Genomic DNA, 20732 nt, shown 5'->3' with positions numbered 1-20732 from the left:
GACTTTTTCCACATTTTTGTTACAGCCTTAATCAAAAATTGATAAAATCGTTTTCCCCCCTCAACCTACACACAATACCCCAATGACAAAGCAAAAACAGGTTGAGATTTTTAGCAATTTTTTTATTTATTTTTAAACCTGGAAATATCACATTTACATAAGTATTCAGACCCTTTAATCAGTAGTTTCTTGAAGCACCTTTGGCTGCGATTACAGCCTCTTTGGTATGTTGCTACAAGCTTGGCACACCTGTGTTTGGGGAGATTCTCCCATTCTTCTCTGAAGATCCTATCAAGCTCTGTCATGTTGGATGGGGAGCGTTGCTGCACAGCTATTTTCAGGTCTCGCCAGAGATGTTCGATCAGGTTCAAGTCCAGGCTCTGCCTGGGTCTCAAGGACATTGAGACTTGTCCCGAAGCCACTCCTGCGTTGTCTTGGCTGTGTGTTTACGTCGTTGTCCTGTTGGAAAGTGAACATTCGCCCTAGTCTGAGGTCCTGAGCGCTCTGGAGCAGGTTTTCATCAAGGATCTCTGTACTTTGCTCTGTTCATCTTTACCTCGATCCTGACAAGTCTCCCAGTCCCTGCAGCTGAAAAATATCCCCACAGCATAATGCTGCCACCACCATGCTTCACCGTAGGGAAGGTTTCCTCCAGACAGGACGCTTGGCATTCAGGCCAATGAATTCAATCTTGGTTTCATCAGACCAGAGAATCTTTTTTCCATGGTCAGAGTCCTTTGGGTGCCTTTAGAAAAACTCCAAGTGGGCTGTCGTGTGCCTTGTACTGAGGATTGGCTTCTGTCTGGCCACTCAACCATAAAGGCCTCATTGGTGGAGTGCTGCAGAGATGGTTGTCCTTCTCGAAAGTTCTCCCATCTCCACAGAGGAACTCCGGAGCCCTGTCAGACTGACCATTGGGTTCTTGGACACCTCCCTGACCAAGCCCCTTCTCCCCCGATTGCTCAGTTTGGCCGGGCGGCCAGTCTTTGTGGTTCCAAATTTCTTCCATTTAAGAATGATGGAGGCCACTGTGTTCTTGGGGACCTTCAATGCTGCAGACATTTTTCGGTACCCTTCCCCAGATCTGTGCTTTGACACAATCCTGTCTCGGAGGTCTAAGTACAAATCCTTCGACCTCATGGCTTGGTTTTTGCTCTGACATGCACTGTCAACTGTGGGACCTTATATAGACAAGTGTGTGCCTTTCCAAATCATGTCAAATCAACTGAATATACCAATGGTGGACTCCAATCAAGTTGTAGAAACATCTCAAGGATGATCAATGGCAACAGGATGCACCTGAGCTCAATTTTGAGTCTCATAGCAAAGGGTCTGAATACTAATGTACCGTAATTTCCGGACTATTAAGCGCACCTGAATATAAGCCGCACCCACTGAATTAAAAAAATATATATTATTTTGAACATAAATAAGCCGCACGTGTCTATAAGCCGCAGGTGCCTACCGGTACATTGAAACAAATTAACTTTACACAGGCTTTAACGAAACACGGCTTGTAACAAAAAATAAAAAATGAGCAGTAAACAGTAGCCTACCAAGAAAGTCATTGCTCCAGACCAAGCTCCCGTGCAGCAGCTCTATTTCCTTTTCCAACAGCCAGATCAATCGCCTTCAACTTGAAAGCTGCATCATATGCATTTCTCCGTGTCTTTGCCATGATGAGGGTGACAAAATGACTACCGTAATCAGAATGATGGGAAGTTTGAGTGCGCTCGATTTAATCTAAACAGTAAACAAAAAAGTTGTTTGACCTTAACCCGTTCGGCAATACCATTGGTCTAATGAAAGCTTCATGCCGCCAAAAAAAACTGAGCACGTCACAGAATGTGTTTTATTTTTTTATTTGAAAGCGGGAAAAATCCATATATTAGCCGCGTCATTGTTTAAGCCGCGAGGTTCAAAGCGTGGGAAAAAAGTAGCGGCTTATAGTCCGGAAATTACGGTAAGTAAGGCATAGATTTTTTTATTTTTAATACATTTGGAAAAATTGTCTAAAGACCTGTTTTTGCTTTGTCATTAAGGGGTATTGTGTGTAGATTGATTAAGAACATGTTTGTTTATCCATTTTAGAATAAGGATGTAACATAATTTGGAAAAAGTCAAGGGGTCTGAATACTATCCGAATGCACTATAATTGTTAAACACCTCTATAACATAAACAAGTAATTGTCTGTTTAAAACTGCCCTAGGGAAAGCTAGGGAGCTCCCAGTCACTAGACAGTTATTACTGGGGACAAAAACAAAGTACGACTGATGCTGATTGGTGAGACTACTGTATCACATTGAAGACAGAAAAACATGATGCCTTTCACTTGCGTCCACAGTGGAGTGGAATCTGATCTATGAAGAGGATTATCAAACCACCCAACCCCAAAGTGAGGAGAGGAGAATGTAACCTAATAACTGCAGAAGCTGCTGCCACATGGATCAGAAGTGGGTCAAACCGTTCACATAACCAACTTTTCACAGCTCCGACATTGGCCCTGCCTGCTGCATCCCGGGGAGCCAATTGAAAGTCAGCAGGTGAGGAATGATTAGCGAAGCATGAAGGGTAACTGACAGTATGAAAAACGAGAGGGAGAGCAGGCTCTCAAGTCAAAGTGCCAAGTAGCTCAGACAAACCACCAAAGGGCATGTCTTTTCAAGAATATGAGAGTAGGTTGTCAACAGCTTGTACGTTAAGTTACAAAGTCAGGTGGAAATAAATAACATTGCTTGTGGAAGCCATTGAAGACCCATCTCAGATCTCAGGCCATTTCTCTTCAGGCTTTTTCCACAGCTTTCAGGGTTGACTTTGTCCAGAGCCATAGGCTCTCTGTCTGTCAACCCATAGATTATCTAACCACATGTCAGCCTACGGGGAGCAAAATAATTCAGAGTGTACATAGTTACTACTCTAGTAGTTATAGGGGTGCTGATGACTAAAAGAGTCTGAACTCTGATAAAGAAATACAAGTTTCACTCTTCATTCGTCACGTGGTTTATTTACTTTCCACCTTTTCTTTAAGTCTAAATATGAAGAAGAACAAAAACATTTTCACCGAAATGGTATGTTATTTATTTACATGCGAGTCGTAATATCGTTACAACAATACATAGACAAGACAACAGATACAGCTAGAAGACAAAACAGAGCAACATTAGAGTCATGAGATATTTACTAGGGATGTGCAGCTCTCCCTTCATGAATGATTCGATACACATCTAGATACATGGGCTCTGATATGATACAGGAGCGATATGTTTTAGTCTTAAATGATTCGGTGCAATTCGGTTTGATTAGGGGAATGAATCGATGCGATTCGGCTCTATATAGTATTTTTTGTTGTTGCATGAACACATTCATTTTCCATTTTAAAATAATATCTGCTAATGATTAGAGCTCAGGAGCTGGGCCTATCTGAGCTGGATCTGTCTGAGATGACTTCGATAAGTTGAGAGTCCCTCAATGATATAGGCACATGAGCTGAGCCATAGGGCAGACTGAGCATCTACCACCCCACTATCTAAAAATCGGAATGATTGAAAACTACCTCTAGTTGGCGCACGCAGCTGTCTCTACCTGCACTGTGCTCACAATTATCTGACAGTCAAATGCAGTTACAAGCATTAAAAGTTCAATAGCCTACTGAACTGAAGGAGGACGCATCAACTCAGTCACAACACAGAAGAGGTATTTTTGGAATAAAACAATGAGTGAAAAACAGTGAAATGGCGATTGTAACGTTTGAATCAGTTCTGATCGACGCACGCTTAATGTGGATTGGTTTGGGCTCCTGCAGAACCATGCACAAGCATCTTAAAACATTTGAACCAGGACCGATGCATATCAGTAAATTGTTACATTCCTAATATTTACATATTAGAGAGGCAAGGGCGCCATTTAGTGACCACGGAGAGAAACAGCCACTTCCTCTGTGTAGACCAGAGAGAGGATGGTCAGACGTACGGACTGGAGGAGAGGAACTCCAGCCACTCTGTCAGAGAGGGGGTCTTCTGGGGAGGCTGCAAATTCAAACATGTCTCACATTGTAACGGAATGTACAAATCAATATCACTTACGTGGTTATTTGTAGCTGTGGATTTCACATTTTAAGGGGATCTCCAAACAAATACTGACCCCAGAGGGTAAATAATAACTTCAAGAACAAAATAATTCATGTTTAAGGGTAGATAATAACTTGAAGGGCAAGGGCAGTGCTCCATCTTCGCAAAAAAGGTGTTTGCTAATACCATTTCAATGGGACTCAAATGGGCCTCAATACATCAATAAACAGGTAATGGCGATGAATATTTTACCTGTAGGAAAGCGTTGTCCACCAGTTCTCCATCCCTGCGTACAGAGATGAGTGTAGCTGTGCCTCTGGAGGGGTAGCCCTCCTCTACCCCGAGGTTACATACACTAGAGGCAGTCTTCAGGAACACTAGCAGTCTCTGGCCTGGATGCCAGTCTATAGCAAACCTACACACAGGAGAAATACTCACCATGTCAAACACAGGTGTTTAAGAATGTAAACTGCATGTGTCATTGTGTTTGGAATATGAAAATGTCCACAGATACGAATAAACTCTCAGACTAATTTTTGCTTAGAAGTGTTGGAGTATAAGCAATATTATGAACATAAACAGTGTTCCAGTGTGATTGAGAATGCATGGGAAAGGTACTCAATATTTGCTGGCAACTCCGACTCACCTTCAGTAGAACCGAGTAGTTCAGAATACTGAAGATATTCTGTCGGGGGTCATTAAAAACAATCTTTGATGGGTTCGTAGCTGAGCAAGTTATGGTTGTTTAGTGCTACTCCACGTTTTAGTTTGCAGAAATTGCTCAGTTTGAGTGTGTTGATCTGTAAGTGTGTGCGTCTCAATGATCCCTCACCAAGAGAAGAGGCAGTGGGATAGTCAGACGGCTGCTTTTAATGCTTCAGATCATGTGGTAAGGCCATTCAAACAGAAACAGGATTCAGTCTCAGAAAGAAACATCACTCCACTTTATCAGTGAACATCAAGGGTCTCGCTTCAATCATCACTGACTGATCATTCTAGGCACTGTGTGTGTGTGTACCTGGAATGCAGGGCCTGGATCTCAGCCAGCATCTCTCCCTGGCTGGTGTAGCACTGCATGACCTCCAGCAAGGCAGCACTGAGATGAGAAAGGCAACCCTTCATTGACACCTCTAACAGCCCTGCAGTACCCTGATACACCTAGAGGGAGGGAGGGAGGGAGAGAGGGACAAAGTGGGGGTTGTGACTAATGGTGGCAAAAAAATGTTCTTTTCTCAATAGGTGCCAAAAACAGAGAAATAATGTAGACATATCTTACTTGGCTAAATCTAACAATGATTCCCATCTAGGACACAAGGGATGCAAATGGGCTCATGGGGAGCTAAGGAGAAGAGGTGTAAGAACTAGGATGGAACTGGACCAGGAGCTTTGGAAAATATGTGTAAGGACCAGAAACCGAACCAGGAGTGTATTCATTTGTCGCACACCGTAGCAAAATGTTTTGCAACGGAAACCGATTACCCAAAACTGAAAACTTTTTGCAACTAAAACAAGAGTTTGTATTGGATAAATTCAGGACGGTCCCTCTCCATTTTGTTTGGTTCCTAATGAACAGCACCCAGGTCGGAGGTCAGCTGTGTTGTTTACCTGGAGGTGGAAGTGGTCATCAGGGCTCCAAGTGACAGTCAGTCTGAGGGGCTCCAGCTGGCCAGAGGACCCACAGGAGCGGGGCCTCAGTTCCACACATAGCTCTGAGGACCCCACCGACAGCAGCCTACACTGCATCACCCCCTGTGTCTCCTCCACATAGCCCTGCAGGCTGGGGACAGGAGACAGAGGTGAGTATGGACTGGAGCAGGGCAGTCAGGTGCCCACCCTCATTTGGAATTACCAAGGGACTAGGTTAGGAGTTCTGGGTTGATTTTAGAATGGGAAAAATCTACATTTTTGTCTTTCTCACGTTCATTATGAAATGGGACATTGAATGAGAGCTCTAATACCGGAGTGAACAATATGGAAGTGTGGTAGCTCAAGACTAAAGTCAGGGCAAATTAGTGGAGGTGAGAGTACAAATAGGGCACGTCTCTGCAAGGATGTATGATTGGTGGATAGAGCTGCTTGTCACTCACGCGTCTCTCAGGTGCTGCCAGTCAGCCGAGCGGTCCAGTGTGGCGTTTGTCTCCGCCCTCAGCTGGGCCAGCTGCCCCTCACACACACGCAAGGCATTGTAGGCCGTCTGGAGAGACTCCCCCATCTGCAGGCTGAGATCTTTCTAGGGGAGAGATGGGGAAAGACATTACATATCCAAAACATGGCACAGGACTGATACAAAGTAACCATACGAAAGACCATGTCCGTCGAAAGTCTGCAAATTGTGAGAGGACCATTGCTCTCTTTTTAAAAAATGTGGAAAGTCACCGTACAGGCTAAAGTGTGTGTGTCCGTGAGTGTGCATCATGAGTGCGTGTATACCTTCTTTTCTAGTGCTGTGACCAGGTTTGTCAGTCTGTCCCGTTTGTGGTGCAGTTTGTCCATCCTGTCCTGTAAGGTGCTAATGAGTGCCTCCACCTCCTGGACTCCCTCTTTATATTCACTCTTCAGGACCTTCCAGCGGCTGTGTGCCTCGTTGCCTGTACACAGAAGACCAGTCATTTACAAAAGTACTACAAAAGAGAGAGGCCTGACCCCTCGGAGTACTATTAAGTGGTACTAAGAGGCCATGGAAGTAAGGATAACTTGAGTGGCATTATCACCGATTATGTGTTGGGTGTGTATCTGCGTGTTACCGGGGTTTGGGGGGCAGGGTTCATTAAACAGCTCGTCAGTTGTCTCCAGTCTCTCCAGAAGCTGTATCATGTCATCAAGCACAAACAACTGTCTGCCCAAAATCTTCTGTTTGCTACGACTCTCCTGAACAACACAGATAGTACTTATAAATGTAATTAATGCAATGCATATATTTTTCTTTGACCATCTCCAACATTTGGACGAGTTTTTTGGCCAAGCATTTCAGAGTGTCTAAAGTAGGTGAGGTGTTAACCTACTCACAGTTAGGTAGGGCACCATCAACTCCGCTTCCCCACCCTCCTGACGCTCTGCCCCATCGTACAAATCCAAATGTACATGGTCGCATCTTTCAAGCAACCTGAAAACGATGGATCAGAGTCAAACTAAGAAAAGCTAGTTAACGTTAGCAGCTAGCTGGCTTGTCTCGCCACTCACATCATATTGACAGTTATTTTTAGGGATTTATAATTAACTAGGTTAGTATAAGAAGCCTTACTGCGATTCATAATTTGACGAAAGGCATGATATTACGGAATAGGGTTGAAATACATCGCATACGATTATTCAATTTGATAAAAATGCTTAGAGAACTTACGCTTGAGCAGCCTCAGTAGCCATTTTGGGTTTCAAAATTCAGCGCCCGCTGTACAACGTGGAATGTGATTGGGTAGATTATTGTCCAATTAGGTTGAAAGTAGGACGTGCGTCATGAAAAAGGGAGCGGCTTCTTTCATAGCCATAAAAGGCAACATTTATAAGAAAATCTATGTAAAAGCATAGAAATGGTCTGCTTTTTCATTTTCCTAGATTTTTTCAACTCTATTTATTAGCAGCACAGGCTCCTGACTAGCGAACTCAACAGTACTTTAGACATAAATATACGCAACAGTGCTGGTCTTAAACAGGTATGATTAGTGACATTTCAATCAGGACACTACCAAGTTAGCACATTTGGTTCCTTGGAAGTTGTGGGAATGTAAGTGTTTGGTTTCACATTGGTTCTGGGAACGAAGTCATACGTTTCCTGACCGGTAAAACTGAAAGGTTTTAAACGTTCTGAGAACAGAAGTGAACATTTAGCTTGTTCTGAGAACATTCATTTTTAGGTTGCAGGCGGGTTCTTACAATGTTTTTCTATGGTTTTCTGAAAGTTTTCCTGGGAGGTTTTATTAAAGTTCTGAAGCTGGAAATGATAGGTTATTTGGAGGTTTTAGAATAACTTCCTTAACTTTCACTGAATGTTTTAATAAGACTTTTAATAACACTGCTAGCTCAGTTTGGGTTAACTGTTTTGAACTCCAAGCACAGATATGACACATGGAAATTATTTTGCTTAGGCATTAATCATGCAAAAACATTTTTTTTTGAAATTGTGGCACGGAGTCAGTGAGGCTCAAACCTATGATCTTCTGTTCTCTATCCATGGAATTAGTCCACAGCACCACCAGGATGGAGCTAGCATGGTATGTGTATTTTAACAGACCCCATTTAAAAGGAAACAAGCACTCATTAAGATCAGGTGTCGCCAATTAGTGTGCTCGGCTAACACACCTGAACACACTTAACAAGACAGAGGATAGAGAGTTTTGTTGGAGCTGAGAACAGAATGTACATGTTTTTAAATAACATTCTTAGAATATTCTTTGGACTTTACTGTTTTCTTGTGGTTTTTATGAAAAGTTTTCTTAATGTTCTGAGAACATTAACATTAAATAGAACCATGAGTAAACGTGCAGAAAAAGTAATGTTGAAGTACTGAAATTCCCACTTAAGAAACATATGATTCTCAGAATGTTATGTGCTAGCCGGGTATCTTATGCCCATAAAATTATGGGAAGGTTGTATGCAAAATAACCATAGAACAACCATGCTCTAAGAAACATATGGCTCTCAGAACGTTATGTGCCACCTGGGTATTATTTTTAATAAGAGGGGGGGGTACTGCTAAATTCATAGACTGTAAAAAAAAATAAAAAAATACATTTATAGGACCTTGACCTAGCCAAGTGTGTACTCAAAAATAGTTATATCAATGTGTCAGAGGAACACATTGCCTCAGAAAGTAAAGCATTTTGGTAAACTCCTGCTGGGAGTATATAGGCTTAAATAAGGATATTTGTTAATGCCAGTGTCTTAGGTTGCTTCTAAGTTATTCCAGGAAAGTTCAATAGCCATAGAGTTCCTAGACTCTTCATCGATATCTTTGATTGGAATTCCAAACTCTAGATCGAGACATCTGATGTGACATGGTACATAGTGCTCCACCAATGCTCCTTACAGGACACATCACTGCACTCTATACTCCTCTGTAAACTGGTCATCTCTGTATACCTGTCGCAAGACCCACTGGTTGATGCTTATTTATAAAACCCTCTTAGGCCTCACTCCCCCCTATCTGAGATACAGTTGAAGTCGGATGTTTACATACACCTTAGCCAAATACATTTAAACTCAGTTTTTCACAATTCCTGACATTTAATCCTAGTAAGAATTCCCTGTCTTACATCAGTTAGGATCACCACTTTATTTTAAAGAATGTGAAATGTCAGAATAATAGTAGAGAATGATTTCTTTCAGCTTTTATTTCTTTCATCACATTCCCAGTGGGTCAAAAGTTTACATACACTCAATTAGTATTTCGTAGCATTGAATTTAAATTGTTTAACTTGGGTCAAACGTTTCGGGTAGCCTTCCACAAGCTTCCCACAATAAGTTGGGTGAATTTTGGCCATTCCGCCTGACAGAGCTGGTGTAACTGAGTCAGGTTTGTAGGCCTCCTTGCTCGCACACACTTTCAGTTCTGCCCACAAATATTCTATGGGATTGAGGTCAGGGCTTTGTGATGGCCACTCCAATACCTTGACTCTGTTGTCCTTAAGCCATTTTTCCACAACTTTGGAAGTATGCTTGGGGTCATTGTCCATTTGGAAGACCCATTTTCGACCAAGCTTTAACTTCCTGACTGATGTCTTGAGATGTTGCTTCAATATATCCACATAGCTTTCCCCTTCCTCATGATGCCATCTATTTTGTGAAGTGCACCAGTCCCTCCTGCAGCAAAGCACCCACATAACATGAGGTTGCCACCCCCGTGCTTCACGGTTGAGATGGTGTTCTTCGGCTTGCAAGCCTCCCCCTTTTTCCTCCAAACATAACGATGGTCATTATGGCCAAACAGTTCTATTTTTGTTTCATAAGACCAGAGGACATTTTCTCCAAAAAGTACAATCATTGTCCCCATGTGCAGTTGCAAACCGTAGTCTGGCTTTTTTTATGGCGGTTTTGGAGCAGTAGCTTCTTCTTTGCTGAGTGGCCTTTCAAGTTATGTCGATATAGGACTCGTTTTACTGTGGATATAGATACTTTTGTACTGGTTTCCTCCAGCATCTACACAATGTCCTTTGCTGTTGTTCTGGGATTGATTTGCACTTTTTGCACCAAAGTACGTTCATCTCTAGGAGACGGAAGGCGTCTCCTTCCTGACTGGTGGTGTTTATACTTGCATACTATTGTTTGTACAGATGAACGTGGTACCTTCAAGCATTTGGAAATTGCTCCCAAGGATGAACCAGACTTGTGGTCTCCATTTTTTTTCCGAGGTCTTGGCTGATTTCTTTTGATTTTCCCATGATGTCAAGCAAAGAGGCACTAAGTTTGAAGGTAGGCTTTGAAATACATCCACAATAGGCTAATTGACATCATTTGAGTCAATCAGAAGCTTCTGAACATTTTCTGGAATTTTCCAAGCTGTTTAAAGGCACAGCCAACTTAGTGTATGTAAACTTCTGACCCACTGGAATTGTGACACAGTGAATTATAAGTGAAATAATCTGTCTGTTGGAAAAATGTCCTAACCGACTTGGCAAAACTATAGTTTGTTAACAAGAAATTTGTGGAGTGGTTGAAAAACAAGTTTTAATGACTCCAACCTAAGTGTATGTAAACTTCCGACTTCAAATGTATCTACTGCAGCCCTCATCCTCCACATACAACACCAGATCTGCCAGTCACATTCTGTTAAAGGTCCCCAAAGCACACACAGTCGCAGCTAGCGACTGGAACGAGCTGTAACACTTAAACTTGACAGTTTTATCTCAATCTCTTCATTCAAAGACTCAATCATGGACAATCTTACTGACAGTTGTGGCGGCTTTGTGTGATGTATTGTTGTCTCTACCTTCTTGCCCTTTGTGCTGTTCTCTGTGCCCAGTAATGTTTGTACCATGTTTTGTGCAGCTACCATGTTGTTATATTGTGTTGCTACCATGTTGTGTTGTCATGTGTTGCTGCCTTACTATGTTGTTGACATAGGTCTGTCTTTATGTAGTGTTGTGTTGTCTCTCTTGTTGTGATGTGTGTTTTGTCCTATATTTATATTGTATTTATTTTTTATTTTTAAACCAAGGCCCCTGTCCCCGCAGGAGGCCTGTTTTGTAGGCCGTCATTGTAAATGAGAATTTGTTCTTAACTGACTTGCCTAGTGAAATAAAGTTTAAATAAAAAAAATGGTGTTCCACTTATAGAAATATGAGTTATTCTAGTTCTGTGGTTAAATCGTCATTTTTCTGTAAAGACCACAGTGGGGGAAGAAGGCAGTGGTGGGTACTGTGTAGAGAAAAAAGACAACACAGAAAACACACAAGACAGAAGCGGGTTCCGGTTTTCTCATCTTTTAATAACACATTCATATCTATGCTCTGTTTTGTTAACAAGGAGTTTAAAAACAAGTCTTGATGAGAACTAAAGAAATCAGGCGGGCAGAAGTTGAAAGGCCAAGGCCCCAGAGGTGGAGGAGGGCTGGCAGCAGAGTAGAGCCTGATAGATGGGCCTCTCTCTCTCTCTCCATGTCCTCCTCCTCCAGCTCCTCCGGAGACTGACCAGCTAAACAGGTCCTTTCTTTTCAAATTAATCATTCAAAATAAAAAATTAAAATCTAATCGTTTAGACATCATGCTGCTCTGAAAAGGTTTTACTGAGTGTTATTATGTTGCAGTTCACAGAGAGAGAATCCTAATGCATCCAAACACAAGAAATACAATCCTATGTCATTTGAAAAAGCAATCAGAAAAGAAATCAAACAAAAAAAGAGAAAGAATTTTGAGGCTAAAAACGTACATCTAATGAAGAACAAAAATGCAATTGGATAATTAAATCTTGTTTTTTTGAGAAAAAAAAAATACTTAAGTTCAATGTTTCCATTTCATAATCCTTTCAAAACAGCTTCTAACAACAGAGAAAACAAAATCATCTTTGGAAGAAGTAAAAGTTTTTATTTTCCTTTTAATAGACTATGAACTACAGTATATGGAGATGCAGCTACCCAGTTATTTATTGATTTACTTAATTTTTATATGAGCATTTTCAAATGTTAAACTTTTGTGTCCTTTTTTAATTTGACCTTTTACCAATTCTTTCCTAAGAGGTAGATCAACAAATTTACATGGTTACAGGTATCATTCCCCTTGATTCAGGAAGTGAAAACAAAGGGAGAGATGGAAGAGGGGCAGAGCTGGAGGAGCACTGTGGGAGGAGGAGGAGGGTGGGACACTGGGCCTCAGGACCCCAAGGTGAGGGCCTATGGGGGAGCTGGTTATCTGAAGGGGTCAGTAGAGAAATGTGGAACAGGCACAGAGTGTGGTGTATCTAATGAGGGATAGAAGCAATTTCAGGGCCCTCGGGTTCTCATTCAAGAGAGACCGAACAACCCTGCTCCACCAAAAGAGCCACAAGGGTTTAGTTTCCCATGTATTCACTTTGTTCCAATCCTCAGTGCCTCCTTATCACTCAAACCAACATGTCCAAGGCCTACTAGAGGATGCCCATAATAGACCCAGTCACTCCCCACACATAGTCCTCTCCCTCCCTGCTCCTGCACCCCACTTCACCCTCTGTGTTTATTGTAATTTTTACAGTCCCAACTCTAAGCTGTAGAGGTAAAATTAAAATAAAAAAATAAATTAAAGTGAATGAAAGAAAATACTGTAACATGCACTGTTTGCTCTTGTCTGGTTGATAAAAACAATCTTATGGCTAAGTCTTGAGGTAGCGTTCCCAGTTATGTGTGAGGTTTGTCTCATCTTTGTAGCACACATCTATGATGTCTCGTTTAAGTGAAGAGTCTACTAATGAGGAAAAAAACATTGTGGTGTGCATCTTTGTTTCAATAATCATAGCCGTCATTACGAAAGCTTGAATCTGTCGTCAATATGCTAAGCTACAAGCTTTGATGGGAAGTTTCAAAATAGTTTTGTCATATTGTTGTGGGTTTGTTTTATAAGTGGATAATCAACAGTCCACAGTTGACCATGAATATAGCTTGTCAACATATCACTCAAATTGCATAAAAAAGGACTTCGGTTTAGAAATGTAGAGAATTTTGTTTGTGGACACAATAGTGAGCCATTCGCTTTGCCACAGACAACGAGCATGGATTTCATGTTATAGTGCTTCAAAGTGTGAGGGCTGAAGAGTAAGCCACTCAGTGAACAGACCAGGTGTCATCCATTACAGATAAAACCAAATTCTTATTCTTTCTCTTTTTGAGTACTAAAACTTGTTTGGCACTGTTATTACTTGCATCATGTAATGCGTTACATGTTAGTATGTTGTCTTTATTTAGTAGCTGTTTATGAGATCTGTGCATTAAAAAACATGATCAGAAAAAAAAAGGTAATCAACTATTTTTCCAAACTAAAGCAACGGAAACAAATTGAAAAAAAGTATATGTAATAAAACTAGAAACATCTGAACAGAAGTGAGAAAACGAACACAATCGAGGCCAGCGTAAGAGAGGGTGGAGGACTCCGTAGTTCCCCTCATCTCCCCAAAATGAAAAGATTTTTTAAAAAGGTTCTCCTAGTCCTGTGGAGTACAGAAAAGTACAAATAAAATCCTGATAGTAAGAGAGTGTGAGTAGAAGGATCTTAAACCAGGGTGGTGAGATAGTGAAAGAAGACTAGAGGGGAGGAGGTTACGTGTGTGTGATGTTAAGTCCACTTTGACTGGACTATATGGGGTATAGTTGCATTTCCAGTGACCTAACATAAAAAGGCAATTCTTGTACATCAAACAAGGGTATGCTATTTGTCTGTCAGTCTCTGACATAGTAGATAATAGTCCCTCGCCCGCTTTCCACAAAAGATTGGCCCATCTCCCGTCACTCTTCTACACCTCCCTTACTAAATTGCATCAAGTTTAAAAAAGTCCTGGAGGTTCTCGGTCATTTCAATATTTAGTTGTTTACATTATTCAATTAGTGTAACAGTATTTAACCAGATGTCATGTCCAAATAAAGCTTGCTGTATACAAAAAAAAAATGGCTGCAGTCTGAATAATCCAAAATAGTGTGTCTTGGTGTTTGTGAACAGAGCTCTATGGGTCGGAAAGAGACGGAAACTTCTGAGGAGCATTTACCCCACATGATGATGGAGTCATATGCTCATTGCCAAGGAGACCTCTAAACATGTCAAGTCAGCTCTTGCCATGGCGAAACAAGAAGTTGCCGTCTCTTGAAAAAAAAAATGGAAGCATAAACAGTAGAATAGACTTTCACCTGTCGATGGTGAGAAAGTATGTTTCAAAGCCGCTGGCCAGTCTACTGGATGTGGTTAGTGAATAGCTCAGGCTGTGGAAATGATGCTATCTGGCAGTGTCAATCAGTGACCTGGCACATTTTACTCTTCGACTTTTCCATCATTTCTCATCATTTCACCCCCATAGTTATTTCAAAAATACAAAAGTCTGGTGATCGGTTTCCTTTTACATCTTATGAACAGGTTGAATCTATTTATTTTATGCATTTTTTTCAATTTCCTTGCTTTCTACTCCCATTTTTAAAAGGTTTTTGAACACCCCTCTGTCTGTTGAAAGACAAACCGAGTCCATAGGTTCTCTTTCTACTTTTTTCTGCTTTTTTTTACACCCCACCACTTCCCCCGCAAAAAAATGTTAACACTTAAAACCAATAAACCAAAAAATCACTAACACACCCAAACCCACGCACGATCACACTCACAGATCTGTGAGTGTGGGCAGGGCTGAGGCTTATTGGTCAGTGCACAGAGCTAATAAATATTCACATTCAGTGTTTTCAGAGCAAGGGGACAGATTGAACGCCCTTCAGTCTTCCATCAACCTTTCTCTGGCACAGCACTAAAGATGGACTGCAACATGTAAGTAAACATTCTGCGCATTAAGATGATGTCATCATGAAACAGACAAGAGGGCCTCGGATACACAGTGGTCAAAGACATATCATGGGAATTCTGCCTCAAAAACCTATCCTGTCATGCTGTCAGTATTCTAGTTCAGCAGTATAACAAATTATAGCTTGTATGACAAACATATATAATCATAAATAACCTTTTGACCATGTCAAAAACATAATTACCGGGACCTAATCATAACCCACACCCATGGTGTGGTATGGACCAACATGTGCCCAGAGACCCTCTTGACTAACAGCGCCATTCCCCATTGGCCAATACTCTGATTTTAAAGACCGAATGCTCCAATCATACTTCAGAAGAGCCAGAGGCTGCCCCCAAAGCAGGCATGACAACACATGACATGGTCCTCTATCACCTTGCCATTGTTGGCTAATTTCACTTTCTCTTCTGGGGCATCACCTCTGGGTCATTCTGATTTTCAAAATAAAAGTCACACAAAAAAAACAGAAAAAAATAAACAAAGCAACAAGACAAAACCTAAAAAATGTATTTATTTTTTCTTAAAAAAATAAAAAATATTCAGGACTATCAGCTTTATATAAAACACCAGCAAGCAAAAAAAAAAAGTTAGGAATACTGAGGTAACAATACCCTGAGGTAGGTTTTTATTTTTAATTTCATTTTATCTAATCTTTTCTAGTAACGGTGAGAGCGCCCCATGCTTCTACCCATCCTTCATTAGGTGGGGAGTGGAAGCGTCACCAGCAGGCCTTCAGCGGAGGGGGGAGAGAAAGAGAGGAAGCCATCCCCACTATCTGTTATTACCTTTCCATCTAAAGGCAAGGACTGTGGATCAACTCACCTGACCCATGCAGTCGTGGTCCTCAAAGACTGCTGTGTGTACTGTTTTTGATTCCATCTAGTCTCCTAACTCGTTTGTGACCTCAGTACGTGTGGGCCCAATCCTGCTTGGTATCAAATTAAACAATGGATTTCATTTTTGACGTTTTCATAGATCCAATAAAACGAAATCCAGAACACACAGGGGGTTCCAAAGAACCGGTTTGGGTCTAAATTGGGTCTGAGCATAAAAAAGGCAATGAGCAAAATCAAATAAGACCTCTTGCCTGTCAGTCATTGCAGGACTGCTACACAGTATTTCTCCTTGCCCTCAATTCATTCTCCCGAGGGACTTGGGTTAACTCACATATCATATATATATAATATATATAAAATATGCCGTTTAGGCGTGGGCCGCTCGCCAGCGAGCATGGCTAGCTAGTTTACGGTCGTTCTCGTCCGCGTCTCGGAGCTAAGCCTCTGCAATAGAACTGCAGGACTAGCCGCGGCCTCCACGCACTTACTGATCTATCACTGCTCCGACCACCAGACGCCTATCGGGACCTCAGGAACAAACAGTGTCTCGGAAACGAGGCAAACCTGAGTCTCAAGGCGACCCCAAAAGGCAAGGCGATTGAGCGCAGCATTTCATTACATTTCATGAAGATTCTATTTACAACCTCATATTTTCTTTTTTTCTTCTTAGATTTCTACGAAGGAGTCAAAGAGCAGTGTTAACAACTGCGGCCCCTCTGCTGAACTTTCATTGGCTGACGAAGGGTCACCTAATCCATGACCCCGCCCCCACTGCAATGGCTTCCCCGCCCCCTCTCCCGGCTCCCGATCACTGCATTCTATTAATAATACCTCTGAATAAACATTTCTATACATATATCTTTATCTTTAAAAAAACCACCCTTAAAATATAGGACTGGCTGGAGATGGTTAAGAGCTCAGTATGGGTTTAGTATCAAGTAGGCTGGCCTATCCAAGTGCGATCAGGGAAAGTAGCCGCTCTCCATATGAGGAGAACCAAATGACCCCCATTGGTGTGAGAGAGAGAGACCCTCTCTGAAACACACAAGGACGCCTCTACCTACCACCTCCTCCAAACAACTCACCATTCCCAGTCAGTCGCTCTGGCCTGGCATCTGGTCTCTGTTTTCTCTAAGTTTACTTTTCCTCTCTTTTTTTTCCTCTCTAAACTCTATCCTCTCTCAGGTGTTTCCTCTCTCTGACTCAGTTTGACTCGCATCTCTCCTGTCTATCGCTGGGTCCGTGTGTCGCTCTCTTTTATACGTCCGTTCATCTATCCTCCGTTCGTTTTTCTGTCTGTCTGTCCGGTAAGGTCCCTCTGCCCCGTCACTTTCTCTGGGGCCGGGGCTCCTGTGCCAGTCCCTGGGAGGGCCCCATCTCAGACAAGACCTGTGGGTGTGGCCCCTGGCGCTCCCCCTGGCGCTCCCCCATGCCTCCCTTCTGCTGCTGCCTGACCTGCGTAAGAATGTCCCTGATCTTCCTTTGGGCCAACTGCAGGAGACAACAACATATAAGTGAGCATGTGAGGAGACTGAAGAGTACTGGAGAAACTGTTGAAGGAAATGATGAGGAGAGGTTGGGGCCTATTCAAATCTTCGTAGGTTCTATATAGTCAACTTCTATAGGCAGCTTATGAAAGAGAATGAGGACTAGGAGATCCTCACCTGGCTTGCGTAGAAGTGGCCGATGATCTTGACAATAACCTGGTCATTCTCGTCTGGGGTCTGTTCGCGAGGGACCACCACCTCAGCTGCAGTGAGGTTCTGTAGCTCATTCACCTGAGGAATAAGAAGGTTTTGTTAGTGATTTGCACTTAGATAAAACTAACATGACTGTTTATAGTGATTAGTGGTCCTATGCTCAGTTATTCTAGCTCAGGAGAGGATAGCCACAAGGACATAGAGGAACAGAATTGATTGTAATACAGGGTACAAGCTATGCCAAAAAGAGAAAGGGATGCAACCTGAAAAGGACCTAGAGAAGACCCTTTACACTCACCGTCTTTCCGCCTTTTCCGATGACTCTGCCGGCAGCGGCAGCAGCTACCTTGATGTGCGTCTCCAGCTTCACTTCCTCCTTCGCCCCAAAGAAGTTTTCCTCCTTCAGTTTGCCATAAATCCTGCCCTGAGCCTGAGGTGGCAACAAAGATCCAAAGTCAGTTTGACATCAAAAAGTAACTACACCTATGGCTTGACATGTGACTTCAACAGGGATTTGGAAGGAAAAAGAGAGTATGAAGGAGAGGAAGAGTGTAAGGCTAAAAGTAGGGAAATACAGGTTGGAGGAGAGGAAATGGATGAAGGATGAGAAGGCAGGACAGGCAAGCAGAGACCACACACAACAAAAGATGCAAACACCAAGAAGAGGGCTCCAGTTCTGAACACTGATATGAACACTATGAAAAACAGAGGCTGAAAAAGAGATTGTCTGATCATGCTCCCATTCCACTGTACCTTGAACTGGGCCTCAGGTGGGCCGGTTACAATGACCATTCGCATCTTGGAGTCTGGAGCCTCAGCTGGGGCAATCTGGCAGGGAAAAGATATGAAGGTCAACTTAAACCACACAGATAGAGGTCTGTAGCACATGGGAATGTGCAAAACTGACTCCTCAGCCTGAAGTCTTCCCTGTGGCTCAGTTGGTAGAGCATGGTGTTTGCAACGCCAGCATGGTGTGTGCAACGCCAGGGTTGTGGCTTCGATTCCCACGGGGGGCCAGTACAAAAAAAGAGTGCATGAAATGAAATGTATGTATTCACTACTGTAAGTCGCTCTGGATAAGAGTGTCTGCTAAATGACTAAAATGTAAATGTAATGTAAATGAAGTCTCCCCACTTGTGCCAGCGAATAGCTAGCTTTTCGCATGGCGCCGACTGGCAAGACGCTTCAGGAGGGCGGTCATGTGTGCTAGCAAGGCAGAGGTCCCGAGTTTGAGCCAGGTATGGGGAGAATCAGAAGGAAGTGTTACTCGCTAAACAAGCAGCGTGATGTCCTTTTGAGGGGTGAATGTAACACATGGGGATGTGTGAAACTCACTTCTCAGCCTGAAGTATCCCCACTTGCAACAGTGAATAGTGAGCTTATCGTGTGGTGCCGACTGGTAAGATGCTTCAGGAGGGTGGTCACGTGTGCTAGCAAGGTAGAGCTTCTGAGTTTGAGTCAGGTATGGGACGAAACAGGAGGAAGTGGTATTCGCTAAGCAAGCAGCGTAACGTCCTTTATAGAGACATGATAAGTACAAGTATAGGCGTCTCAAAAAGTCATTGTTTTTTCGAATCAGTTTCAGAGTGGTGATGAAATGCACTATTTACATCAGCTTGGTGTATTATCTTTCCGCATTGACCAATTGACATTCACTCCTTGTGTGAGTGAATGTCTGTGTATACTAGTACATTTCTCACCTTGATTGACGCTCCAGCGAAGCGGCTTAGCTGTTTTATATGCTGTCCCTTCTTGCCAATAATAGCACCTACTGCCTGGGCCGGGATGTACACATGGACTGTCTCCTGCTCAGGGGCCTGTAGGGTGACATGAAACAGTTACAACTATATCACAACATGACCACAGCCCAACCAATATCTGACCCCGCTGATCTAGAGGTTATTACCACACCATAACCCAACCCTGAGACAGACAGAAGTAATGTCTGTGAGAGCTAGCATCAGCGTTTGCAAACACAGCAAACTAAACTAAAGCTCAATGACTGGAACCCAACTAGCTTAGATAGAAGCCTGTGCACTTACCCCAAAAGAGCCGTAGGGGGATGCAGAGTTGCCTGGTGGGGGAGGGGGCATGGAACCGGAAGAGGGGAAAAGTCCAAGCGCTGCAAGGTTCAATCCGGGAATCAGATGAGTCTGTTGCTGGAGACAAGAAGCAGGTAAGTGCATGATAGTTTGAGTGCATGATAGTTTGAGTGCATGTGACAATGACTGTATGTGCATTTCTCGCTATTAAAGTCAACAAACACAGGTGGAAACCTAAAGTGCCAAGGGGCAGGGGAAAGATCTATGTGAGAGACCATTGTGTTTTGAAGAGAATTGGAGGCCAGTAACTTTATTGAGCATTGACTCACATTCATGGCGGCCATGTCATTGTCATAGGCCTCACGCACTTTCTTCATGATCTCCGTCTCGGCCAGACAACATGCCTCGATGGGTCCCTTCACTGTGATGGTCCTCTCTGGGTTGTACACGGTCAAGTCCTGGAGTCTGCAGACAGGAGCAGTGGGAAGGAAGAGAGGGTGGGAGAAGTGAAAGAGGAGGAGAAGAGGAAAGAGGGAGAGGTCAGGTGGAAAAGGAGGAAGATAAGAAACAGGAAGAGCAGGTAGAAGAAGAAAGAAGAAGGGGAGAGGAGCAGAGGGAGAAAAAGAACAAGGAACGCTGTTAATCAACCATAGGTGATCATTGGAGACTACACTAATGAAAAAACAACTCAGTACATACAGTTCTATTTTTTTACCCCTTTTTTCTCCTCAATTGGTAGTTACAGTCTAGTCCCATCACTGTAACTCCCATACAGACTCGGGAGAGGCAAAGGTCGAGAGCCATGCATCCTCCAAAACACAACCTCGCTAAGCTTTTTTTGACACACTGCTCACTTAACCCGGGAAGCCAGCCGCAACAATGTGTCGGAGGAAACACTGTACACCTGGCGACCGTGTATGCACCCGGCCCGCCACAGGAGTCACTAGAGCGTGATGGGACAAGGACATCCCTACCAGCCAAACCCTCCCCTAACCCGGACGACGCTGGGCCAATTGTGCACCGCCTCATGGGTCTCCCGGTCACGGCTGGCTGCGACACAGCCCGGGATCAAACCCGGGCTGTAGTGACACAGCTAGCACTGTGGAGCAGAGCCTTAGACTGCTGCGCCACTC

At 43.0% G+C, this 20732-nt stretch overlaps 2 protein-coding genes across 5 annotated transcripts in view; both read right to left on the bottom strand.

Moving 5' to 3' along the window:
* Positions 1-3055: 3055 nt before the first annotated feature.
* Positions 3056-7519, bottom strand: LOC106600827 (uncharacterized). 2 transcript variants are annotated; one of them, XM_014192528.2, is made up of 9 exons: positions 7409-7519; positions 7075-7171; positions 6813-6936; positions 6499-6656; positions 6156-6298; positions 5674-5845; positions 5087-5226; positions 4321-4483; positions 3056-4026 (listed from the first exon to the last, which is right to left on the bottom strand). In XM_014192528.2, the coding sequence occupies exons 1-9, from the start codon at positions 7429-7431 to the stop codon at positions 3961-3963; spliced, it is 1086 nt and encodes a 361-aa protein (XP_014048003.1). In that variant the 5' UTR covers positions 7432-7519; the 3' UTR covers positions 3056-3960. The 2 variants fall into 2 exon arrangements, with proteins under 2 accessions (XP_014048003.1, XP_014048004.1); XM_014192529.2 differs by lacking the exon at positions 7409-7519 and adding an exon at positions 7310-7401.
* Positions 7520-11467: 3948 nt separating this feature from the next.
* LOC106600828 (insulin-like growth factor 2 mRNA-binding protein 1) overlaps positions 11468-20732 on the bottom strand; it is a 60603-nt gene continuing 51338 nt past the window's right edge. For 2 of the 3 annotated variants that reach the window (XM_014192533.2, XM_014192530.2), the window contains exons 9-15: positions 19929-20064; positions 19600-19716; positions 19258-19374; positions 18311-18385; positions 17856-17987; positions 17522-17635; positions 11468-17348 (exon numbers count right to left, since the gene is read on the bottom strand). In XM_014192533.2, coding sequence (XP_014048008.1) covers positions 17184-17348; positions 17522-17635; positions 17856-17987; positions 18311-18385; positions 19258-19374; positions 19600-19716; positions 19929-20064 — 856 coding nt within the window. In that variant the 3' untranslated portion in view covers positions 11468-17183. The remainder of the gene's footprint in view (positions 17349-17521; positions 17636-17855; positions 17988-18310; positions 18386-19257; positions 19375-19599; positions 19717-19928; positions 20065-20732) is intronic. The other variant, XM_014192532.2, reaches the window with a different exon arrangement.

This window comes from Salmo salar, chromosome ssa03 (genome assembly GCF_905237065.1).
Source record: "Salmo salar chromosome ssa03, Ssal_v3.1, whole genome shotgun sequence".
Taxonomy (NCBI): domain Eukaryota; kingdom Metazoa; phylum Chordata; class Actinopteri; order Salmoniformes; family Salmonidae; genus Salmo; species Salmo salar.
The sequence above is the reverse complement of the archived record's forward strand: the minus strand, read 5'-3'. Positions and strand labels throughout refer to the sequence as shown.

Coding starts and splice junctions, on each gene's coding strand:
- LOC106600827 (XM_014192528.2), bottom strand. CDS start 7,431: ATGGCTACTGAGGCTGCTCAAGC. Junction 6,657..6,812: donor ACCCTGCCCCCCAAACCCCG/GTAACACGCAGA, acceptor TTCTGTGTACAG/GCAACGAGGCACACAGCCGC. Junction 4,027..4,320: donor TGGACAACGCTTTCCTACAG/GTAAAATATTCA, acceptor TTGAATTTGCAG/CCTCCCCAGAAGACCCCCTC.